At 47.6% G+C, this 23827-nt stretch overlaps 1 protein-coding gene across 1 annotated transcript; it reads left to right on the top strand.

The window, feature by feature from the left end:
• The first annotated feature begins 907 nt into the window (after positions 1 to 907).
• Lipg (lipase G, endothelial type) lies at positions 908 to 22057 on the top strand. The gene is made up of 10 exons (XM_059246454.1): positions 908 to 1356; positions 5113 to 5291; positions 6863 to 7042; positions 8256 to 8367; positions 13575 to 13796; positions 14805 to 15047; positions 15634 to 15754; positions 16803 to 17021; positions 19731 to 19835; positions 21630 to 22057. The coding sequence occupies exons 1-10, from the start codon at positions 1260 to 1262 to the stop codon at positions 21649 to 21651; spliced, it is 1500 nt and encodes a 499-aa protein (XP_059102437.1). The 5' UTR covers positions 908 to 1259; the 3' UTR covers positions 21652 to 22057.
• The last annotated feature ends 1770 nt before the right edge of the window (positions 22058 to 23827 follow it).

Genomic DNA, 23827 nt, shown 5'->3' with positions numbered 1-23827 from the left:
TCGGGTCCTCTGGAACTGCGGACTCCGGACCACAGTTTCATCTGCGTGCAGCTCACAGCCAGGAGATCCAGATTAAAGAGGGAGAAAAGGATGGAGAAAAGGGAGGGGGTGTTTAATTCCACTCACTGGGAAGTTGGGCGCGTGGCAGAGGTTGGGCCACATGTCTTAGATCTTCCCTGGGCTCACTTTCCCTTCGGGAAGGGTGGCTGGTAGCGCTCCATTCCTACTCTCCAGTGACAGGAGAGCGCCTACCCGAACTGAGCGCTTTCCTCGGCGAGCGAGTTAATTTCTCCACGATCCCCAAGCCCCAGGAACTGCTATCCCCTTACTTTCAGGCGAGGAAACGGCCTTGGAGAAGTTGGGCGACTTGTCCAGAGTGTCGCAACTAATAATGAAATGAGGTCTTTGAAGTGGGGTTTGTGTAACCCTAAAGAGCAGGCCCCAGGGCCCAGCCCCTGGATCTGACCAGCTTTTGTCCATCACGCTGCTTGCACCTGGGGCAAAGCTGCAGGAGACAGAAAGATGAAACAAACGACCATGTGGCTTTTCCCCATCCCGACCCTCGGCCCCGGCTGCGGAGAGACCATCCTATCGCTGACTGGCTTCCCACCTCGAAGAGAATTGACCTCCTGTCTCCAGAGATCTCTTCTCCAGGGGGAACATCATTTCGGGGTGGTGGTGGTGGTAAATGTTCCTTTGTGGGATACTGCGGGCGAGCGGAGGATCTGGGGGTCCAGGAATAGGGGAGGAAGCAGGGGCGGCTAGAGCAGCAGCAGCCGGTGGACCCGGCCAGCGGTGGCCAGCGGTGTACTAGTCCATCCCTGCGGGCGTCCACGTGGTGGGTGTGTGGCACTTTCATTCAAACTTTGGGGAGTTCAGGGTTTGGCGTCAGAGGTATAACCAATCAGCATTCCGAGACGGGAATAAATTATGCAAATAACCATCTGGCGATGGGTCAGATGACTCGAATACTTTAAAAAAGTACCTCTCCTGGAGCTCGCGGTGTGACAGCGGCGAGCCCCGGCTTCACCGAGGCTCCGGGAGAGGACCGGTCGGGCTGGGCAGCGTGTTCTTCCACCGGCTTCTTTTCCTCCTCGCCGCGCGCCGCGCTACCAACCTACCAGGTTCTCCTCCAGCTGTCCAGCCCATCACTTTCTAGCCGAGACCAGGCTGCCCACTTCTAGGCTCCGGAGGTTTTAGTGGCTTAAAAAGAAAAACAAAAAAAACCTGTTTGAGAGGAGGGGGCGTGGCAGGGAAGGATGCGAAACCCGGTTCTCCTGCTCTACTTCTGGAGCGTCTATTGTTGCTTCGCGGCGGGAAGTCTCGAAAACTTACGTCCCCAGGGGTCGCTGCGAGGTAATGTGCATTTATTTTTTACTATTCTTCTCCCCATTTCTTTCCTGCGCTGCGCCCTCACAAGTCCTGCGGACCCTTCTTCAGTGCTTCCATGTCCCAACGAAATCCTTTCCCACTGCGCTGTGTTCTCCTCGGTGTCGGAAGCCACTTGTCTTGGCGCTTCGGCTGAGAGCACCCGCTAGCAAGCCATCCTGGAGGCCGCCTGCCAGCAGGGAGGGTGCGTGGGCTAGAATCCTTTCTCTTGCTTCCTCCCACTTCCATTAATCAGCGCTGTCCGGCTAGCCGAGCTAGCTGCCTTCCAGTCTCGCTTAAATTATACCACGTTTTAAACCTTGTCTTATCTTTGGAGGCTGGAGAGGCCAGAAAATTCTTAGAGCTCTAACTTCCGGTGCCTCCCCCCCCCCCCCCCCCGCCCTTCATTAACGCTTAGGTGTCTTGGAAGTTAAGGTGGCGGCGGCGGCGGGCGTGGCGGGCTTCGGATGGATAAGTGCTTGTAGGGGACATCTGGCTTGTAACTTTCTCCCCAAATAATCTTCCCTCCTCTGCCCATTCCTCCATTCTTCCCCTTCCTTCTAGCATCCTTTTTCCTCTTCTTTGGTTCTGACACTTTCACTGGAGGCAATCTGCCCTGGTGGAGTGAGGGTGGGGTCATCCAGAGCCAGCATGGGCTGGTTAAGCAGTGGAGGGCCCCTGAGCACTTAAACCAAGGCCTATCATTTCATTTAGTCTGCAGAATAGCGCGCCAGAAGCTACGAGTCCATGTTAGTTTGTGGGCACGTGGGAGCTTAAGTTGGAAGGAACGGGAAAAACCTACCTTCTCCTAGCTTGTTACCAACTTGAGTGTTAGCTAGAAGCGTGACTTGGGGTATGTGGCATCTCTAGTTCTTTTCCTGAAGAAGGCTAACGTTTCTGTGGTTCTGGTTATTTAGGCGGTGGTGTCATTCATTTGAAAAGTATTGCTGCATTCTAGTACCAGGGACTCTTGATAGTGGGGAAAGACTGCGAAGAAGAGACTAGATGGCAGTCCTTAACCTTGCGGGAGCTAATCTCAGCAGTGGGAACTAATAAAACTATTATGTAAATGGTACTCAGAATGAGGCAGGAAAGTGAAGCTGAGGAGGGAGTCTTGAAGCACTGCTGAGGGTGGTGCCTTTTAATTTGTGGTCTGGGAGAACCTTATTCTAGAACTTGACCCCTCAGCAAGGAGCTGAGACAATGAACCACAAAGACATCTGGGCGAAAAACAATCACAAAGGCCCAGAAGCCAAAGTGACCCTGTCCTTAAACAGTAGGAACGAAGCCTCGGGATCAGAGCAAGCCAGATGCCAGGGTGGCCCTCCTTGTCTATGTGTGAATTTAGCCTCGGCTCCCTCTTAGGAGGCTAAGAGCTGCCTTTTCTCCTAACCCACCCCATCTGCTCTCCGTGAGAACGGCTGTCCAGGTTGGAGAACTGAACTGGTAATGTCTGTACCTCAAATTTCTGCCAGTTGGGGACTTGATTTCATGACAGCTAATCCGTGTTCTGATCATGTGTCTTTGGGGGCCTTTTTCTGGATTTTATCCCTCTTACATCTGGCATATGTCCCCAGCCCCCTGTATCTGCTTGTCCCATCTCATCACCACCCTCTCCATAGCTGTGGTTTCTCTGTCCAATTTTCCCTTTTCTTCCTTTTTTTTGGGGGGGGGAGAGGAGGGGGGCAGTGTCTTATGTAGCCCTGACTGGGTTCAAACTCACTCTGCAGCTAAGGTTGACCTTGAATAAGCATGGATCACCACAGCTGGTTTATGGGGTACTGGGGATCAAACTCCGTGTTTTGTGCATGCTAGGCAAGCACTCAACTGACGGAGCTACTTCCTAGCTCCCTCGTGTGTCTTTTCAAAACTGGAGATTAAATCTGTGGCTTTAAGTGTGTACTCAAAGCACTCTACTATAGAGTGACGTCCCTAGCCCTTTACAACTATTATTACTTACTAGTATTTCAAACTTTGAAACCAGGACGAGCTAAGTTCCTCAGACTTGCCTTCAGTTCATTCTGTAGCTCAGGCAGACGTAGCACCCATCTTCAATCTTCCTGCCCTCAGTCTTCACGGTAGCTGGGATTACAGCCTTGTGCCCACCAGAACTGGCTTTTCCTTCTGTTCTAAACTCTTGGGTAAATAAAGCTCCTGGATGTTCATTTGGTATCTCCCTGTGACTTCTGGGTAACAGGAGAGTACTCTCTTTCCCCTAATCTGTTATCAAGAGAGGCTTACTAGGATGATTGAATGAGAGACAGTGGGGATCAGTTAGAGATTATCTTAAATGGCAGGGCCTACCTGGGGTCACATGGCCATAGTGCCATTAGGGCTATGTCCCAGGGGCAAGAAAAGGTCGCACTGTATGTAACAGGGAGCTGGAAGGGGCAGCTTTGCTGTTGTGAAGAATTTTCCCATGGCTTCAGCTATTCGAATAACAAACTGATGCCTGTTGCAAAGAGCCCTGGGACTGTCTAAGGTCTTTGAAGTAAGCGATGGATCAAAATGGGAATGCCCAGGAAAGCGGCTTGTACAGTGGGTCAATACCCTTTTACCTCGAATTGCAAAATCTCAAAACTTCGAAGTTTGCTGGGAGGCTGTATGGGAGGAACCTGACCTTACATGCTCTCAACTCATCTGGCGGCCAACCCTGGTAGAAAGCTATTTGTAATATCTGCATTTTTTTTTTTTCTGTAGAACGTGAGTTGCCCTATGTTTCTCTGCAGAGATATTAGTGCCTTTGACCCAGGGGGGATACCCCAGACTCTACTGGGGCTGTCTTGTAATATGTGGTATGCTCCACAATGCTTGCCTTCTCCCTCTGATGTCACTGTCACTCTCTGTCACCGCCTGCCCATCCTCCAGCCTTGCTATAAAGCCCAGGTTGGCCTGGAATTCACTATGTCACCCATGCTGGTCTCAAACTCAGTAGTAGTTCTCTTGTTTCGGCCTCTCAAGTGCTGGGATTGTAGGGTATAGGTGTGAGCCACCAGGCCTGAGAGAGAGAGAGACAGAGAGAGAGAGAGAGAGAGAGAGAGAGAGAGAGAGAGAGAGAGAGAGAGAGAGAGACAGAGACAGAGACAGACAGAGAGAGAGAGACAGAGAGACAGAGAGACAGAGACAGAGACAGAGAGAGAGAGAGCATGAACTCAGACTTACCTGGAACTCTCTCTCTAGCCCATGCTAGCCTAGAATTTACGTCATCTTCCCTCTATCTAGCTCTGCCTCAAGAGTGCTGGTATTACAGGCATACACTATTGTGCCTTGCCATAAAGATTTGTTTTTTAAATATGAAAATTTCTAAATTCTTGGCTTAACTAGTCTTAAGTGTTCCAGGGAAAGAGAACCCACACTCCAAAGGCAGGGATTTGAGGGAGGGAAGAAAGAAAGGAAAAATCAGTTTGGCAGGGAAAAATAAAGTAAGAAAGATAGCTACTTATTTCTGAGCAACAGAATTTAGTTCAAATGACTAATTAATACTCACTGAGGATAGTTGAGATATCGGATTTACCGTAACTTCCATTCTTTTCATTGCTACTTCATACTGTAATTTTGCTACTGTTATGAATCGTAACGCAAATGTCTGACCCACAGATTGAGAACTGCTGCCTAAGAAGGCAAAGGGGAAACACTCAGTCGTTGTAAAAAACTAAAACCCAAATGACAAGTAATTTGCTCAAAACTGAACTAGAAGTCACTTCCCCAGCCACCAGGAGTATTTACGCTGTTCTTCCTCCCCAGATGAATACAAACCCACTGGAGTACCAGCCACTGTCAAACCCTCTGTGGCTTTTAACGTCCGCACTTCTAAGGACCCAGAACATGAAGGGTGCCATATCTCCCTTGGTGACAACCAACTCTTGGAAGACTGTGGCTTCAACATGACAGCCAAAACCTTTTTCGTCATTCACGGATGGACGGTGAGCCCAGGAGGGGGCTCTGCAGCTTTTTATAAGATTTGATTCCTTTTGTTTTGGTCAATTAAAAAGAATAGTGGTGCTTCCAGATTCCAAACCCTCTCTCTCCCCCCTTTCCTTGTGGGCTGCTTGTATTTCAGACAGCTGTGAAGAATGTAATGGGCGCTTCTCAGAGGGGGCAATCCGGACTCAGCAGGGTGGCATTTAGTGCTGGCACGCAATGGGCTTTCAGAAAGTGGTTCTCCTGAGGCCGCTAGCCCAACTCCCTTAGCTCTGAAGGAGCTCTAATTATACTTAATTACATTGGCCAACCACTGCCTGGAGGGGCCCATCCTGCTCTAAGAGCAGAGCTGAGCTGAAGCAACCTAACAGGCTGGGAGAATCTGAGGGGCCAGCTGGCCCGGCTGGCTGGGTTCTATTGGCATGCTGCCCTCCTGTTTGCATAGAGATGGCCCCGTTTAAAGGCACTGGGGCTCTTTATGTGCCCTAGCTGAGCAATTTCCATTGAAAGGCCCATGACAAACTTCAACAAAAAAGGGCTTTAACACTCAGCTTCAGAAACTCTTGGCCAGCAAGGGATTTGTTCATTCACAGAATGACAGTCTGTAGGAAAATGGCACTATTAAGTGAGCAGGTTTCTGCCTGACTAATTGGGAGGGGACGTTCTTCCTCTTAATGATGAGAAATTCATATCCGTTACATTCTTGCTGGGTCTTTAGATCTACCGTCAACAGCTGGGGTCGGGCTTGGGAGTTGGGAAGGTAGGATCTACCTTCCTATTGTGAATGAAGGGATGACTGAGGGCCTGTCTGTCTGTCTTCATGCCCCAGGACACAAGCGGAATTGCACATTTGAATTTCTCCAGGGTCCTCCTGTCAAAATGCAAATACTAACTGCTTGCAAGCTTACAAATGGGGAGCATTCCAGAAAGTTCTTTTGTAATGTGTTTGGAACTTGGAATGGTGGTTTCCCAAGTTGTAAATAGTGTTTGGGTTCCCAGGCTAAGCACAGAAATCTATTTATTTGATAATGTACGTGTGGATAGGTTTACAACCGCTTCCAGTTACCATGTATAATGTTGTTTCTGTGGGAAAATGTGTTCTGAGTTCTAATTTGGGATTCCAGGGGTGGATTTTTCTTACGCTGGGGTCAAGAGGATGGCAGGGATGGGTTGTGGGAAGCGGTCATTTGTTAACTTGGTGTCTGCCTAAGTGACAGTGTGTTTCTAAGGGAGGAGCTAATTCTCCAAGGCAACCTTCTCTAACTCCTTGAAGGATGGACCAGGCCACTTGCTGGCTGTGACAGGGATTCAGACTAACCTCAGGCCATTGTTGCCACCAATACCCATGTAATAGACAGTAGGGTAATGTAGCATAGCACACGAGCTGTGAAAAATTTGATGGGGCACTGGAGACGTGAAGAACCCCAGGGAAAGAAAGCATTAAGCCTTTCTGCCTTTGGCTGACTTGCGCACAGGAGAGTCTACATTTCCTCAGCAGCCATTGTGAAGGACCGGTCAGATGAGGTCCAGAAGGAGCATTCAAAGAAAAATAATCTTCCTGTTTTCTTTGCAGATGAGTGGTATGTGGGAAAAATGGCTGTATAATCTTGTGTCAGCCCTGCAGACAAGAGAGAAAGATGCCAATGTGGTGGTGGTTGACTGGCTGCCCCTGGCTCACCAGCTGTACATAGATGCTGTCAATCACATCAGGATGGTGGGACAAAGAGTGGCTGGGCTGCTTAACTGGTTGCAGGTAAGCAGAGACGAAAGGGAGCCATTTTTCACTAGGCTTTCTTTCCCCATTTCATTTCTGAAGGTAAGCTTGCGTTTTCTGGGGAAATGCAGAGCACATGTTGTTACTGTGAACTTCGAGTATGATCAACATCTCTAGCATTACAATTTTTGCTCAATTTGAGCAGTGCATGAACTACTGCAAAGTCTGTTTCAGAGCCTTTTAATGGTTGATAGATCTCTGGATTTTTCTGTTACTTTATTTGCTGTAAAAAGAAAAAATTGTCTTGTGGGAGATTAGTTCCCGACCTTAGAAGCGGATGCCCTTAGGGTAGTTGAGAATGGCCGGGAGCCAGGGCTGGTTTTCCATCTGAAGGAGCCACAGACCGCTGCTCTTGCCTTTGGAGGGTGGCTGTGGGAAGGCATGCAAGGAGGTTGCTTCACAGAGACCATCCACTGCGTTGTTTAAAGCAGAGTATGTAAAACAGATCTTGAGGGCTTGATTTACATTTTATAAGTTAACCATTTTCCCGAGCCAAGTAGACCTAACAGGCAGGAAGGACAAGGGGTCTCCTGGCAAAGGGACTCTAGATGTTGAGCATTTCCAGCCTGACTTTCCTTTCACCGGGGAATCTTCTGACTCCAGGCAGAATCCTGGGCAAGATTTTCCAGCAGTACTGTGCTGTAAACAGTGTTTACTGAGCTAAGGGTCAAAGCCCCACCTCAGCACCCCTCCTCCCCACACCAGCTGAGTACTCTGGAAGGGGACACTGCTCCAACTGTGGGAGCACAGGTAGCTTAAGGTGAGGAGTCAGAAGCTTCTGGGGTTACAGTAGAGGCCAAAGACCGACAGGGAGCAGGTCACTGCGGTCATGGCTGGCACTTTGGTCTGCTGACGGTACGGTGTCTTTTGACCTCTACATTGATTCATCTGTGTCCTCTGAATACTGCCCCAAAGAAAGGAAACCTTGTAGGAGAGCTTGCAGGGGAAAGCTTAGGTATGCCTCCTGCAGTCCTGTCTCCCCCACTACTCTCTTGGCATTCAAGTGCCACCAAGTCCTTGAGAACTCCCTCCATCCATATTGTGTGTCAGTAACACTGGGGATGCTACAAGGAGTCTATGTCTGTGACCCCTGTGGCCCTTCTTCTCTTACGATGGACACGTTGAATTGTTGGTGGCCCTGGAGACTCAGCACTGCACTCTTGGACTCACACCCTTTGATGATTTGTTACAGGAGAAGGAGGAGTTTTCTCTTGGGAACGTTCACTTGATTGGCTACAGCCTTGGAGCACATGTGGCCGGACACGTTGGCAACTTTGTGAAAGGGACAGTGGGCAGAATCACCGGTAAGGTCCGCTTCCACCGTGTGTCTGTGTGAGTCGTGTTAGCCAGGCCTTTCAGATTTACTCCTAAAACTCAAGGTGGGAACACGGCTTGGAAACCGCTGGTCTAGTCCAAGAGGTGAGGAGGACACAGGCAAAAGTGAGTCAGCTTGCTCAGGGGCAGATAACTAAGGATGAAGGAGCAGAGGCCAAAGGGAGCCTTGGCTTCCACGCTTCTGAGTGTTCACTTTTGGTTCCCCCATGAGATTCCGGATGTGAGTGGTAGAGTTTGGTTTGAATACTGCCTCTGGTTTGCACTTCATTAACCAATGGCTTCTTTCCAGTGTTAAGGTTGCATCTTTATCGTGACAGTTACCGTTTAGAATGAGTGGTTGGATTTTATAATTAAAGACTTTTCTGATATTGCTATCCAGGAACTCAACAGAAAATGTTTTTTGTTTTTTTTTTTTTCTGTATTGGAAATTTCATCATAGTGAATTTTTAATGCCTGTATTTGGACTAAATTATTTAATGATTATAAAAAATGTCAAAGATCCTTTATCCATTTTTGGGATCTTTAGGTACACAAGAGAGCTTCCTCTACACAAAATGGTTGATAAATTTGTTGCCCTGACTTTTTTTTCTCCTTCCAGCATTCTTTAAAGGCATTCACCCCAGCTCCCCTTCCATCCCTAATATAACTAAGAATGATGGCTTATGTTGCTTTCTGTTGCTGTCACTGAATGGCACAGATTGGATAAGTTATGCTGCATAGCAGGCTTTTTTTTGCTTCCTGGCATCTTTTTGCTGCATGATAACATTATGGGGGGTATCACATGATCAGATAGAACAAGCATGCTCGCTTAGGTCATTCTTTCTCTTATAAAACGCATCATGTTGGGAACACCACCTTGATGACTTTATCTAATGTTAATTAGCTCTTAAACATCTCACCTCCAAATACCATTCACATTTGGATTTGGGATTACTTTTCCTGTCTATGAATTTTTCAGGGAGGATACGTTTAAGCCACAGTCAGAGAGCATCTAGAAGAAAAGGTATGACCACTGTCTTTCCCTGTAGTGCTTTTGTTTTAAAATAGGACTCAGGTGGAAAGGAGTCTAATAGGTGTGCACACACAGAGTTAATAGGTACATACACAGAGATTAATAGGTATTCACACAGAGTCTAATAGGTGCATACACAGATTAATAGGTGTGCCCACACAGAATTAATAGGTACACACATAGAGTCTAATAGGTGTACACACAGAGAAATTAATAGGTATACACACAGAGTCTAATAGGTGTGCACACACAGAGATTAATAGGTATACACACAGAGTCTAATAGGTGTGCACACACAGAGATTAATAGGTATACACACAGAGTCTAATAGGTACACACACACACAGACATATGCATTCAAACTCTTTTAGAGCCAATGATTCCATCCAGCATAGCTTGAGAGCCCTTCTTCCCGAATTGTAGAGTGCTGGGCCTTGAGTTGTCCAAAGGAGGCGGTGATTGTGCGGTCATTCTCTAGTGTTCCAGAGCCAGGCCAGCTGGGTGCAGATTGCAGCACTCATGTGGTCTCTACCAGGGTCAAGGTCCAATATGTCCCTGGTAACAAGGACAAACCAAAGATTTTGCTTTTCCCTGTTTCCAGTCTGAAGTAAGATAGGGCTAGCTAGAGAGCTTTCCAGTTCTTTTTGCTTGTTTAGGTGGTAGCTGCTGAAGAGAGGGCCTCTTGTCTGTGGCCAGCTGAGGAGCTGGAAGAATGCTAATCAATGTCACATGCAGGAGCCCTCATGTCCTGACAGCAGGCCCTTCCCTCCCAGCTCTCTGTGGAGCAGAGGTCTGGCAGGTTGCTTACCCCACGCTGTTGTAGGTGTCTGATGGAGGTAGGCTGTCTCTATTCTTCTTTATGCTTTATTCTCATGAGAACCTGAGTGATAAGAGCTTGGAGACCACAGCTTGGGTGTGGTCCTCAGGGAGTGATGCCACCATGGAGAGGCCACAGGGGTCCTTAGCTTGGGGCCTATTAGAGATCTGAGTCCCAGTCTTGCTTGGCTGGAGGGTGTGGGGTTTGCTTGCTGCAGATAGCTTCGGAAGGCAATCTGCGGTGCTGTAGGGAAGAGGTCATGCATTCCTTACTGAACTTGTGTCTAGATAGTTATGAGCAATAAGCAAGCGGGTGGATTCCTTTAAGAAATATGAGTGAGGTACATTCTGTGCAGGCTATAGGATAGGCACTATTTAATGTCCAATCCTATGGTTATGAGCAATAAGTAAGTGGGTGGATTCCTTTAAGAAATATGAGTGAGGTACATTGTGTGCAGGCTACAGGATAGATGCTGTTTCATTCAACCCTTAAGCACATGGTGCTTCCTCTGTGCTGTCTCTAAGCCATGCAGTAACCTTGCAGCTTTCACAGTTGGGGGAAGGAGGCCCGGGTGATTAAACAATGAACCCAATACCTTGCACACTCTAAGAAGCAGGTCTGGGATTCAGTCCAGGTTACTAGGTTGCAGGGCCTGCCCTTAGCTACTATCTAGCAGTACAGATAAAATATATAATTAAAAAGTCGATTATGTCACTTTTCTCCTGAGCTTGTGGGCCAGGGATGTGTGTCACACAGTCTGAGCAGGGAGCTGGGTAGGTGAAGGCCCCACACTGGCCTGCGAGGCCCCCTCAGCTGGCGGCATTCCTCCAGAACAGCTCTGTTTCCATGGAGCTGCCTGTCTGGTGGGGACCTTTGTTTGTCCCCAGCACAGAGCCCCTCTCTTGTATTGGGTGCAAAGCATAGTGTTCCCTTCTTCTTCTTCTTCTTCTCTCTTTTCCTCTTCGGTGCACAGGGTGAGAGGCAGGGGGACGCCTCTATGTCATACTATGGCTCTTGCAGTCTCTCCAGTAGGTCATTGTGGGCTATTCTGGAAGGGCACACTATCGTGCCATCTTTCTTTTAGTCCTGGTTAGGGTTGAGCCCTAAGTAGCCCGGGATCCCTTTCTGCCATGGTCACCCATAAAATCATCCAAACTTCTGTAACTTTCTGGTTTTAGCCTCCACCCGTTTCCAGGAGTAATAAGCCCTGGTTTATCCACTCCACACGTAAAGCAGCCGCCTTTGTCCTAAAGTTACCCTCTCACGTGCATCGCTGCGAACTCACTGCTTCTTGGTGCTGCATCTGGGGAACATGGTTCTGTTACCCATTGCCTCCTTCTAAGACACAGACTTGCCGGGTATTATGACGTTTGCTTTAATCTCAGCAGAAACAGGCAGATCTCTAAGAGTTCAAGACCAGCGTGGTTTACATTGTGAGTTCTAGAACAGTGTGGGACATGCAACTGGACAGACTCAGGCTCCTGCTCCACAGAGAGGTTGGAGGGAAGGGCCTGCTTTTGAGACACGAGGGCTGCTGAATGTGGCACTGATTAGCATTCTGCCAGCTCCCCAGGCTCTTGTCTCAACAATTCAAAACAAAATAAACAAAACACAACAAAATGACATAGTTCTTGGCCATATTGCCTCCAGGCCTTGGTGTCTCTAGACTGGGGTCTCTCAGTCTGGGAAGTGACGTTATGTGGGTCCGTGGGGATTTGAGGTGTGTATGTGTGTGTGTGTCAGGGCCATGTGACACATTTTAGGATGTTTAGCTGTATTTCTGGCCTGTCCTCAGTAGATGCTGTTAGTTCTCTTACTCACAAGTGCCATAAACAAAAATTTCTCCCCAAATCACCAAACGTGTCTTGAGGACCTAAACACTCTCAGTGCCCAATATTTGCCTTAGACAAAACAGGGCCCATCCTGTGTACATCTTATTTCTTTTCTTTTTTAAAAATTATTTATTTATTTTTAATTTTTCTGGGCATTGGTGTTTTAACTGCATGTATGTCTGTGTGAGGGTGTTGGATCCCTTGGAACTGGAGTTACAGATAGTTGTGAGCTGCCATGTGGGTGCTGGGAATTGAACCCAGGTCTCCTGGGAGAGCAGCCAGTGTTCTTAACCTCTGAGCCATCTCTGCAGCCCTTACATCTTATTCTTAACTCTTTCCATATCCTTATTGTGTGTTGGTAGAGCAAAGAGCCTTCCTGGTTGGGATAAATCCAGTTTGTATGATTATAGCTTGATAATAAATATAGACAGATTCTTAATCTCTTAATTTTTCACACAAATGAATTGAGGCCTGAGGTTACACTTCATATATGATCCTGAAGAATAGGAAAAAATGTCAATGTCTGGTCCACAAGCAGACTTATAGGATCCCTTGGAGAACCAATCTACATTTCTCTGTGTGTGTGCCAGCCCTGGGGGCCAGGGACTCAGAAATCTATTCTTATGCTTTGAGGGCTTGTTCATTATTTTTTTCTTTAAAACAATGTTCTCATATTTGTATAGTCCAGAATGAAAAGACAGTGTTAAGTCTCACATTGCTATGTATACTTGACCACTTCCCTCCCTACCTGCTCTCCTGATGCATACGCACGAAGATGATTACTAGCTTGGGAGTCCTTTCAGTGTGTTTTAGAGCTACCTGGTAGAATCCAAGTTTATAACACGCTCCTTCATATGATCTGAGCAGTCCAGAGTGGGAGAACCAGTGGCCCATGGAGAACAGCTTTCAGGTTCAACATGGAAAGGTGGGGAGGCAGAAAGTCTTTCTCACTGTGGCTGCAAAACAGAAGGCATGGTGAAGTCTGGAGTTTGGGTTCACACCCTGTTGAGATCAGAGATGCCTTTCTCATCTGTACCTGGGCCTGGGCCCTGGCCTGACTCATAATTAAAGGCAGTGGAAGTGTGAGTCCAAATATAAACCATCCGGTTTGGGGCAGATAGAGTTCTGCTGTGGAAGGTGCCTAGGGGCGATGACTGGGATGCATGGCTTAGGTCAGGAGCAGAGTTTATTCTAGAACTGCTTTAGTTCTCACTCCTGTGTTTCCCCAGGGCTGACAGCAGGGTAAATCTTGTGGTCAGTACACTGGGCTGGCTGAGGCACGGGGGCTTCAGAAAAAAAAACAACATGCTGGTTCTGTGATTATAGGACTTAATTTTAGTGATGACATCTTGGGTCAACCACATAGGGATTCCTTATTTTTTATTTCCAGTATCTGGATTTGGGTGCTGGGCTCAGAGAGCATCTTCATTCTGCATACTCCATACTTGGACTCTAAGTCAAGACTCAATGCCTTGATGCTTCTGACTAAGTCTACCTTGCTTTTCTTTGCTGCAGGTCTGGATCCTGCAGGACCCATGTTTGAAGGGGCGGATTTCCACAAGAGGCTCTCTCCTGATGACGCAGACTTTGTGGATGTCCTGCACACCTACACTCTCTCCTTCGGCTTGAGCATTGGAATTCGGATGCCCGTGGGTCACATTGACATCTATCCCAATGGTGGTGACTTCCAGCCGGGCTGTGGATTCAATGATGTTTTGGGATCTATTGCATATGGAAGTGAGTTTGTACTTGATCTGCCTTGTGTCTGACTCACTCTGTCCATCGTCTAAGTCAGCCAGAGCTGTGAATACAACCAACACAGTCCAATTCATCATTCACATCTCTTCCCACAGAAGTTGTATGCTGAGTCATACAACTTGCCTGTTAGCATTCACCTGCTTGCTCATGCTTTCAAGTCACAATTGTTATTGATTATTTTGTTTTTCCAGACAGGGTTTCTCTGTGTAGGTTTTGGTGCCTGTCCTGGATCTCACTCTGTAGACCAGAGTGGTCTTGAACTCTGGCCTTGAACTCTGCCTCCCAAGTGCTGGGATTAAAGGGGTGTGCCACTGCCACCTGGCTCAATTTTTTTTTTTCTTGAGACAGGATCTCACTATGTAGCTCTGGCTGGCCTGGAACTTGATATGTAAACCAGGCTGGACTTGAACTTACAGAGCTCTGCCTCCCACTGCCTCCTGAGTGCTGGGATTAAAGATATGTGCCATCATGCCCAGCTTTCATTTCTGGTGTTTCTACTTAGTGACTCGACCACACAGCTGCCCTTTCACACTCTATTTTACTCTTTTTTCTTTTCTTTTTTTATTTTTTTTGAGTCAGGGTCTCTCTCTCTAGTCTCTGCTGTACTGGAGTTTGCTATGTAGAATTGGCTGGCCTTGAACTCACAGAGGTCCTTCTATCTCTGCCTGGGAATGCTGGCAATAAAGGTGTGTGCCACCACTCCTGGCCATCTATTTTACTCTTAGTGTATGAACTCTCTTTTCTCCAATTCTCTGAGTATATTAGCATTGCCTTCCCTTACAGAGTAGACAGTTAGATGGCTGGAATGGTCTTAAATTCCTCGCTGTGTTAATAAGAGCTTGGAATGCCACTGAGCCTATGTTAATAATCACACACCACCAGCCTCAAACCTATCCCGGAAGAGGTATGCAGCGACTGTTGACTGAGGGGTGGGATCATCTGGAAGTGGTTCATCCCCGTGTGTTCTCTGCCTCCCTGTTTCCCCAGCAATCACAGAGGCGGCGAAGTGTGAGCATGAGCGAGCCGTAGACCTCTTTGTTGATTCTCTGGTGAATCAGGACAAGCCGAGCTTTGCCTTCCAATGCACAGACCCTAACCGCTTCAAAAAGGGGATCTGTCTGAGCTGTCGGAAGAACCGTTGCAATAACATTGGCTACAATGCTAAGAAGATGAGGAAGAAGAGGAACAGCAAAATGTACTTAAAAACCCGGGCTGGCATGCCTTTCAGAGGTAACTGACCTTCAGGCTCCCAGGTGCCCCTTGGTCTTTTTCTTCCTTTATACTTTCTTGAGGAACAGGCCATGTAGCAGCCCAGGAGCTGTGGTCTATGTAGCAAGTTATTAAAAATCAGATCACATTGTGCGTGCCCTAGTAAAGTGGTTCCTTTAGAAATCCAGGGTAAGGACCCCTTTTGTGATGCGAATACTACCCCATAAATATCTGTATCAATATCTCAATGTACTCTGTTCATGTTCAACAGCTGGGAAGCAAAGTGCACAGAAGACAGAAGCAGTGGTGTTTACTTCTATAACCTGTTTATGATATTTTGTGAGACAGTATTTTATGTACGAAGACCTTGAGACCCAGAGAGGTCTATACCTTGGTCCTTAATCTAGTGTCACACAGTAGAAAATAAATAATCCCAAGTTCCCAAACATCTTCATTGATTTCCTATGCTCTCAGGTAGAATAAGACCAGAGCCCAGCTAAGGCTAGATGGGTCCAACAGGATTTTTGTTTCTAAAATCCAGTGTGCTGTGTGACTTTTGAGATGACAAGCGAGGCTCACAAAGGTCTTTGTTCTGTTGTCCATACAGTTTACCATTATCAGATGAAAGTCCACATCTTCAGCTACAAGAACAGTGGAGACATCCAGCCCACCTTCTACATTACCCTGTACGGCAGTAACGCAGACTCCCCGAATCTGCCTTTGGAAGTGTAAGTGTGAACATTCTTTGCACCTCTGGCTCAGGATGGAGAACTAGGTAGTCTGAGAATGAGAGAGTGAGGAAGAAGTATGGGAGAGTCAGGTCGGCTTGCCCAGGGGAGGAGCTGGGTGGTTCTAGCTGGCATCTCTATCTCCTCTTTCCTCTCTTCTGCTGTCTGTTCTCCTTCAAGTCCTTGACTCAGAGGGTTTCAGGGAGGGAAGCTCCCAAGATGAATCAGCTGCATGTGAAACTGCTGGATCAGCTGCACAGACACGGCTGTTTCATCTCAGGCAACGCCTGACACCCGAGGCTTTAGGGACTCGGGAACTTGATGACCGTCATCCCTGGAACTTCTGTAGTGATCATCTGTGGGAGGGGTGCATGGAGGTCTGGAGAGATTTGTTGAGTTCCCACCAGGCACAAAGCATCCTGCCAAGTGATGTTGTCGTTGTGAAATGACAGAAGTATCAGAGCCAGGTGTGGCAGTGTAGCCTGGATCCCAGCACTTGGGGAGGCGGTGGCAGGAGAATTGTGAGTTCTGGGACAGCCTGAGAAATGCAGTGAGATCCTGTCAACAAACAGATGATAAGGAATAAAAAAGGAAGGGAGGGAGAAAGAAGAAGGCCACCTGTATGGGCTCGAGGTCTTGCTGAAAGACAAGGATTGAACATCCACAATTGCTAGCATGATGGGCAAGGCAGGGATGGGAGAGGAGGCAGGAAGAGGGGAAGAAAGAAGGGAGGGAGAAAGGGAGACTGCCGCCTCCGGGCTGAGGATCGGCAAGCATGCTTGTGTCGGGAAGGTGAATTTGTGTTTCCTCTTTTCTGCTCTTCCTTGGCACTGTCTCTTAGGAATTAGTGGCACAAAGGGATAGCTGTTCAGGAATGGTTTTGATAAGAAGTTAGGCGCTTTGGGCAAAGTTATCTGTCAGCGTAGAGCACAACTCAGCTTCCTGGGTGGTCCTTTGAAGTGGGGATATGGAGGGCATGAGGTGGGCGGATTGTGCCAGTTTCCCGAGGTGGGAGGGGAATGAGATGAGCTTCTCTCTCACCTTGCAGAGTGGAGAAGATCGAGCTGAATGCCACCAACACCTTCCTGGTCTACACTGAGGAGGACTTGGGTGATCTCTTGAAGATCAGATTTGCCTGGGAGGGGGTATCTCATTCCTGGTACAACCTGTGGAATGAGTTTCGCAGCTACCTGTCTCAACCCAGCAACCCCTCAAGGGAGCTGCACATCCGAAGAATTCGTGTCAAGTCTGGGGAAACGCAGAGAAAGTAAGTGTTCCTTCCCTTCTTGGTCTTTGTGAGAGGCGGGTACAAGGTCCTTCTGCGTTTCTTCCTTTGTACGAGTAATATCCAGAGCCCTCTGCCACCAGCTAAACTTCAACTATTTTTGCAAGGACTGTTAGTCCCAGACTTCTGGAAACTGTGGTATGTCCATCTTACGTCCTGACCACAGCCCTCTGGGGAGGGGTGGGAAGGGACTGTGTGGAGTTCAGTGCTTGTTCTGTTTGCCAAGTCTTGTGCTGGCCCAGAGGAAGAGGTCTTCCCCTGGACGCAGATCTCTGCGTGTGCTGTGTTGAGGGGCAAGTTGGAGCATCTGTACGCACAGGTGAAGCCTTCCACAAGACTACCCGTCCAGAGCCCACTTCTCAGAGCACTGTCTCCTCCAGCGGCTCTGAATCATGCTGTTCAGTTGGGGCTGTGGCTTCCACCAGCCAAGAGCTCCCCATGCTGTGCCAGCTGGCAACCTTTCATTCCTTTGAACCCCAAACTGGGAGATCCAGACCTTTATAGATCAACTCTTGTTACTGTGCCCTAACTCTGCCAAGGAGGGCTCAAAGCCAGTGAGGCTCTGGAGGCCTTCCTCGTGAGGGGAGTGTTTTCTTCCTGGACCTCTGCAGTGACCACCATCAGCGGGAGGAAGCAGCCTGCAACCTTTCTGTCTTTTCCTCTGACATTTGTCCCCATGATAATTCTTCCTGTGGCTTGTTTGTGTCTACTGCCCTTGGCCAGGCTGGCAGCAGTGGGAGTGAATTGGCACTTTGGAACCTTTCCTAGAGTATCTAGTCTAGGAACCTGTGACTTGGGGATTTTTCTATCGAGGAGCTGTTAGAACCTAGCCTGTGATCTCCATAATTGTACCCGTGTTACTCCCCTGCTCTCCTAACTGCAGCCTGAGCCGAGAGGTGTGATAGCAGAAACACAATCCTCATTATAAAATATTTCAGATGTAGTGAACACTCTTTAAATCACCATCAAGACTTAACAAATATAAGCAATTTCCCCAATTGTGTTCCGATAGGTTTCAAAGCCAAAGATCAGGGAAGCATTTGCAGTCAGCTCTGTGTCCTTCCTCTGCCCACAGCTAGCTTCCCTTCTTCCAAACCAGACAGAATGAAAACTTGGCATTAATTAACTACTGGGAATGTGCTTCCTTCCTTTATGTTTCTATGCCCATTAGCATCTTTGTTTATACCCATTAGCAGTATGCAGGATTGTTTTAGATGCGTCTAGATTTCCCATGACTGGGCACACTGCTTCATGAGTTGCTTTTAAACATCCAAATGTCTGTGAAATGTATCCGCTAACTTTAGCTGTAGTCTGTTGATGGTTAACTCTCCGGAGTGGTTGGACTAGTTTTCCTTCTCGGCCCTAGCACCATGGTTTCCCTCTTTTGCTTCCTGTCCCATGGTGGGGCACTGCTGCCATTCGGGTGGCAGCAGGCCGTCTGGCACTGTGTGAATTTGTGTTCTCTGATTGTGAGTGAGGTAAGCTATCTTTTTGCAGGTTTATAAACATGTAGGTCTGAAGGCGCTTAAACTCTCCAGGAAAGGTCTAGAATATGGCTTTTTTTCCCTGCCTCGGCATCGGGGTGAGGTGTCCTCCACAGTGTTGGTCATCAGTGTGGTAATCACGTCACCAAGGCTGTGTGGTACAGCCACAAGCTATTGCTTCCCACAAACTATTGTGAAATGGTGATTAGCAGGCCTTTGATTCTCCCTATGCTTTTGGTTGTCCATGAACTAAACTTTTTTTTTTTTAAGATTTAATTTAAAAACTTTAAAGTGTGTGTGTGTGTGTGTGTGTGTGTGTATGTGTGTGTGTATGTGTGTGTGTGTGTGTGTGTGTGTGTGTGTAGGTAGGTAGGTATACCTGAGTGCAGGTACCCGCAGAAGAGGATATCTCGTTCTCTCGAGCTGGAGTTATAGGTGGTGGTGAGCCATTTGGCCTGGGTGCTGAGAACAGAGTTCTGGGCCTCTGCATGTGCAGTTTGTACTGTTAACTGCTGAGTTGTCTCTCCAGCCCAAACCTTTGATTTTTGACTTGTAGTTGAGTTCTAAGAACTCTTGTCAATGGGTAGTTCACAGTAGTGTCTTATAGGGACCTTGAGCATGGTGGTAAGGCTGACCCTTGATCTCAAAACCCCCCGGTTTCCAGCAGCATAGCCTATTGTAAAGTAGAACAAAACCTTCATTTTAAAGTTCATGTTGTAAGCAACGACAATTACCAAAGCAACATTCACGTAAAGATACGCCTTTGTACTAAGGTCCAGGGTGGTCAGGTTCATGGGGGCTTTGGCAGGGATGGGAGCTTCCAAGAGGTCATGGCCCTAAATGGCAGGCAGCCTTTTGGGAAGATAGAGAAGAAAAGCAGGAAATGTGTGATCGAGGCTGCGTAAGATTGCATCATAAAGCAAGGTACATGCTGCAGTCCTGCATCAGGGATGGGCAGTCCTGCAGGATGGATGAGCAGTCCTGCAGCAGTGATGGGCAGTCCTGCATCAGGGATGGTCAGTCCTGCAGCAGGGATGAGGCAGTCCTGCAGGATGGATGGGCAGTCTTGCTTCAGGGATGGGCAGTTCTGAAGGCTCTGGAGTAGATATAACATGCTCGAAGTTTCTCTTTCCCTTTCCCATTTTTGTTGAATCCAGAAAGCACTGTCTAGAGTTTTGGATACAACAGTAGTTTCTTTTTCTCCTAGAATGATGTTTTGTGCCCAAGACCCTAAGAAGACTGGCATCTCTCCTGGCCAGGAGCTGTGGTTTCACAAGTGTCGGGATGGCTGGAGAATGAAAAATGAAACCAGGTAACTCGCACATGGCCAGTGGCGTCCCTCATTAACAAAACCCACCTGGTGGAGGGTGGGAGACAAGCACCTACGTGAAAATATTAGGGGACGTGCATGTCCCTCTGTCCCATGCTCTGTCTCACCTAGAGGTGCTCACTGTGCGTGTTCATAGCCCCCAGCATCGCTGTCCGTTTTCCCTCATCTTAGGTTGGTGCTTCCTCTGTAGTGAGGAGGGCTGGGGCGAAGTCTAGTTTCCCAGATTCCTTCTGCCCCCAGGCTGCAGTAGGCAGTAGGGTGGGAGGCAAGATGGTTAGATTTTTATTAGATTTCCTGGAAACCAGGTTGGTATGAGCAAAGGTTAGTGCCCCTAGTTGTCCCCACTGTGAGGTACAGGATGGCTTGTGTGTAGAGCCAAGTGAGATGACATCGAGGCTGGCTGTCTTGTGTGGTATCACATTGCTAGGTGTGGAACTACATGGTTTCAGGTGGAGGAAGGCCCAGGTCATGGTGTGTGGCAATGGGATCCTCGGCGGAGCCTGTCTTATGCCATCTAAGCCAAAGCACCTTTTTAGGGTGCAGCAGGCTGTCTCTTTAGCCGCTCTCCCCTCCTGCCCCTTGTCTTCAGCAGAGGACTGGCTGATAGTCCTGCTGGGGAATGCTGGGTGTGCAGCATGTGCCCACCTGCACCCAGTGGCTTACAGAGTCATTTAACTTTATTGACAATCTCAGGAGGCAGGCGTTACTGTCCCTGTGGACACGGAGAAAACTGAGGCGTGGGACAGTGAAGTCTCTCTCCCAGGATTCCCTAGTGGGTGATGATGGGTCGTTTTGCATTAAAGCCTGCTCATTGCAGTAGAGGCATTGCACCTGCTCAGATGAAGCACCCCACCTCTGTTTAGGTACTGATTATCGAGCAAGCCGTTTGCAGGGATCCCCTGTGATTAACCGTCTGCCCACCCAGTGGGCCTGACTGCACCCCCAGCTGACCTGGCTTCTGTTAAGGAACATCAGCGGACCCCCAGCTTAGTAATCACAGACTTGTGAGGTCTGAAGACTGCCCCCTCCATTAAGTGCAGGCTCATTTGATCTTCCTCTATCATTATCTTAATTTTTTTTGTTTGTATTTAAATTTACCTCTTTCAAAGTGCTCCTGTATACATTAATTTCATTGATAGATTGCATACCCTGGAAGGAATTACATAAGGGATGAAGCGCTTCTTTTTTCTCTTCTAGAATGCTCTAATTTATATAACTTGGCTAATACTTTTTTTGGGGGGTGGGGAACAAGTCAACCCTTTATTTCCCCTCCAAGGCACAGAAAACAATAGGAATCCAAGTAATAAAGGGACACAAGGAAGTCATGGCAATCTTAGCGCCATGCAGTGCCATCAGGCTTTTCTCTTCTGGCATGAACCTGTTCACCAATAAGGAGACTGAAGTTCAGAGAGCTCCTGTAGTTGAGAACAGGATTCCGGTCTCTTGACCCAATTGTCCCCTTCCTGCCAGAGGAGAATCTGGTGCACTTCTAGATAAAGGCCAAGAAGTTTGATAGTCCTCCTCACTTGTGTGTTTGTGTTGGGCAAAGCACATGAATGCATTGAGTGTGGCAAGTGTACCTAGCAGCCCAGACAGGCTCCCACGGGTGCTTCTCACAGGGGATCTTTCCATTGTTCCTAGAGGCAAATCAGTAACATGGCTTGTCCCTGTGCAGAACACTCAGTCTTGGTTCACGTCTCGATAGATATACCTTGGTACAGCTTGGTCCATTGGCTGGTGAGTGAGCTAACATCATATTCACGTGGTTCCTTCCAGTCCTTTTGTGGAGCTGGCCTGAGGGCCCAGGAAGTCCTGAAGCCCGAATCCACCCACACCCCACTGTCCACGCACATGGAGGAAAGTTACCGCTGAAGACTCACTCGATGGAAGACCTCAGCCTTGACGCTGGAGCTCCGGGAGGATTTACTCGCTGGGCTCACCTTGTTTCCACTGACCACTGTGACTTCTCCCAGACAGGCCTGTGCCCTGCTGAAGTTCCAGCTGATGACTTTAACTCCAGACTTCTCTTGACCCCTCAGGAAGCTGTGTGAGCACTGGAATGTCCGGAGCCCTGGTGCACTCTGGGCCACTCTCGTTGCTAGGTGAGCCCTGGCTTTGACCAACCACAGGGAACACAGGCTCTGAAGTGGCTCTGTGTGGAAGGCTGGCAGATGCTTGGCCTCACTGAACCTTAGTCTTTCCCTCAAGAGCTGACTCATATGCCACAGCGACAGACCTGTTACCTAGAGGAGGGACAAAATAGATCAGGCTGATGCTAATGTTCTACTGTTCTCCCGTGCCAGACCGATAAATCCTGGTTCTATCTTGGGTATTCCGTCATGCTTCCTAGCTCATCTTCTGAAGCTCACACTGTTGGCATTTCTCTTTTTGCATCATTCATACTTGGATTAAGCAAATGTTCATTGGGCACTTCAACTATTTAGCACAGGGAAATAGACACACGACTCAACCTTAGTGTTTGGAGCCGATGGGATCAGGATCTCTCCCTCAGGTTCACTGGCTCATGAGTATGTGTGTGCTTAAAGACAGACAGGGCTGAGGGGAGAGCTCCAGGCTGAAAGGGCTGGCTGGGGCTCTGAGGTTTTCATGTGTCATTTTCTCTAAGGGCCGTGCTTGATCACTATTAGAGCAGTAAGCAGAAAATCATGCATGGTGGCCCCAGGGGTGGAGCAAAGTCCCTGCTGTTTAGGGAGCTTGACAGTAGTGTGTGTGTTCTACATACCTGCTGTGCAGAAACCAGCTGCCATGGACAGAGCTTGTGTTAAGGTTTGATGTGTCTTCTATGAAATAGCTTGCTTTTATATCAGTGCCGTCTCTGCGTTAAGCTCCTGGAAAGAAGCCTCCTGTTCTAGATCTTAATGTGAACCAATAAATGTGACACCCGAGACACCCTTCTGCAGTCTCTAGACAGCTTGCACGTGCGTCACCTAATCAGAGTGCAAGAAGCAGGACAGCTGTTATTATTCTTGTCTTCTGAAATCAAGGCTTAGGGAAGTTCAGCCACCTGCTTAGACATAGATGTATCAAGGTGGTGGTGGGGCCATGCTGAGGACCCAGTGAGGTTTCCTGAAGGCAAAGTTCAGGAAAGCCTTTCTGCAACTCCGTGAAGATGTCTGTGACTATTTCCCATCAGTCTGTTCCTGATGTGATAAGCAGTGAATTATTTTTCATAGCTATCCATAAAATCCAAACTCTTTCATTGATAAACAACCAGAACACCTGAGGAAGGGGTTGAGTTTTTATGGGTGAGCTGTCAGCTGGGGTATTCTCTGTATTCTGTTTTTTAATGCACATTCTTTGTATCTGTACTCCACCAAATTTGTATCACTGTTTAATGCCAAACTCCCGAAGACGTAACAGTAACAGTCGAACCTTAACTTGGAGTGCTCTTTCTAGCCATAGTGTGCTAACTGCAATTGCTTTCTTGCCAAAGTGGAGCTTGTTATTGGCCAAGCATCCTGGTGGCTTCCAGCTCCTGCGTTTAGTGATGGAAGTGTGGGGAACTGAGTCCTCTGTGAGTTGTGTGTTTATCTATTTGACTTGAAGTCTTGTTTGTATATCTGATGCTTTTTTAAAAATGCTTAGACCACTATTTATTTCTTAAGTGTATATAATGTATAAAGACAAATATATGACTAGTTTTTACTTTAAGATTAACCCATTTCAAGATTTAAAAAAAGTTTAATAGTAAAATAATAAAAACTATACAACTCTTAATTGTCTGGTAACTCATTTCTTAACATTGGAAACAATGTGGCAGCCCAGATGTTGGACATGATACATAATTACTTTAGTATAAGATATATTCTCTATTTGATGGTCATTGTTAGCAGGAAGTGGACAACTTCTTTCAGTAATGGATGGGAAGAAACATTATCTGAATTACAGCAAGAAGACCTGGGGTGGACTCTTTTTTTTTTTTTTTTCCTTTTCGAAACAGGGTTTCTTTGTAT

Source organism: Peromyscus eremicus, chromosome 19 (genome assembly GCF_949786415.1).
Source record: "Peromyscus eremicus chromosome 19, PerEre_H2_v1, whole genome shotgun sequence".
In the NCBI taxonomy this organism is placed as follows: Eukaryota; Metazoa; Chordata; class Mammalia; order Rodentia; family Cricetidae; genus Peromyscus; species Peromyscus eremicus.
This window is presented reverse-complemented; position numbering and strand designations above follow the sequence as displayed.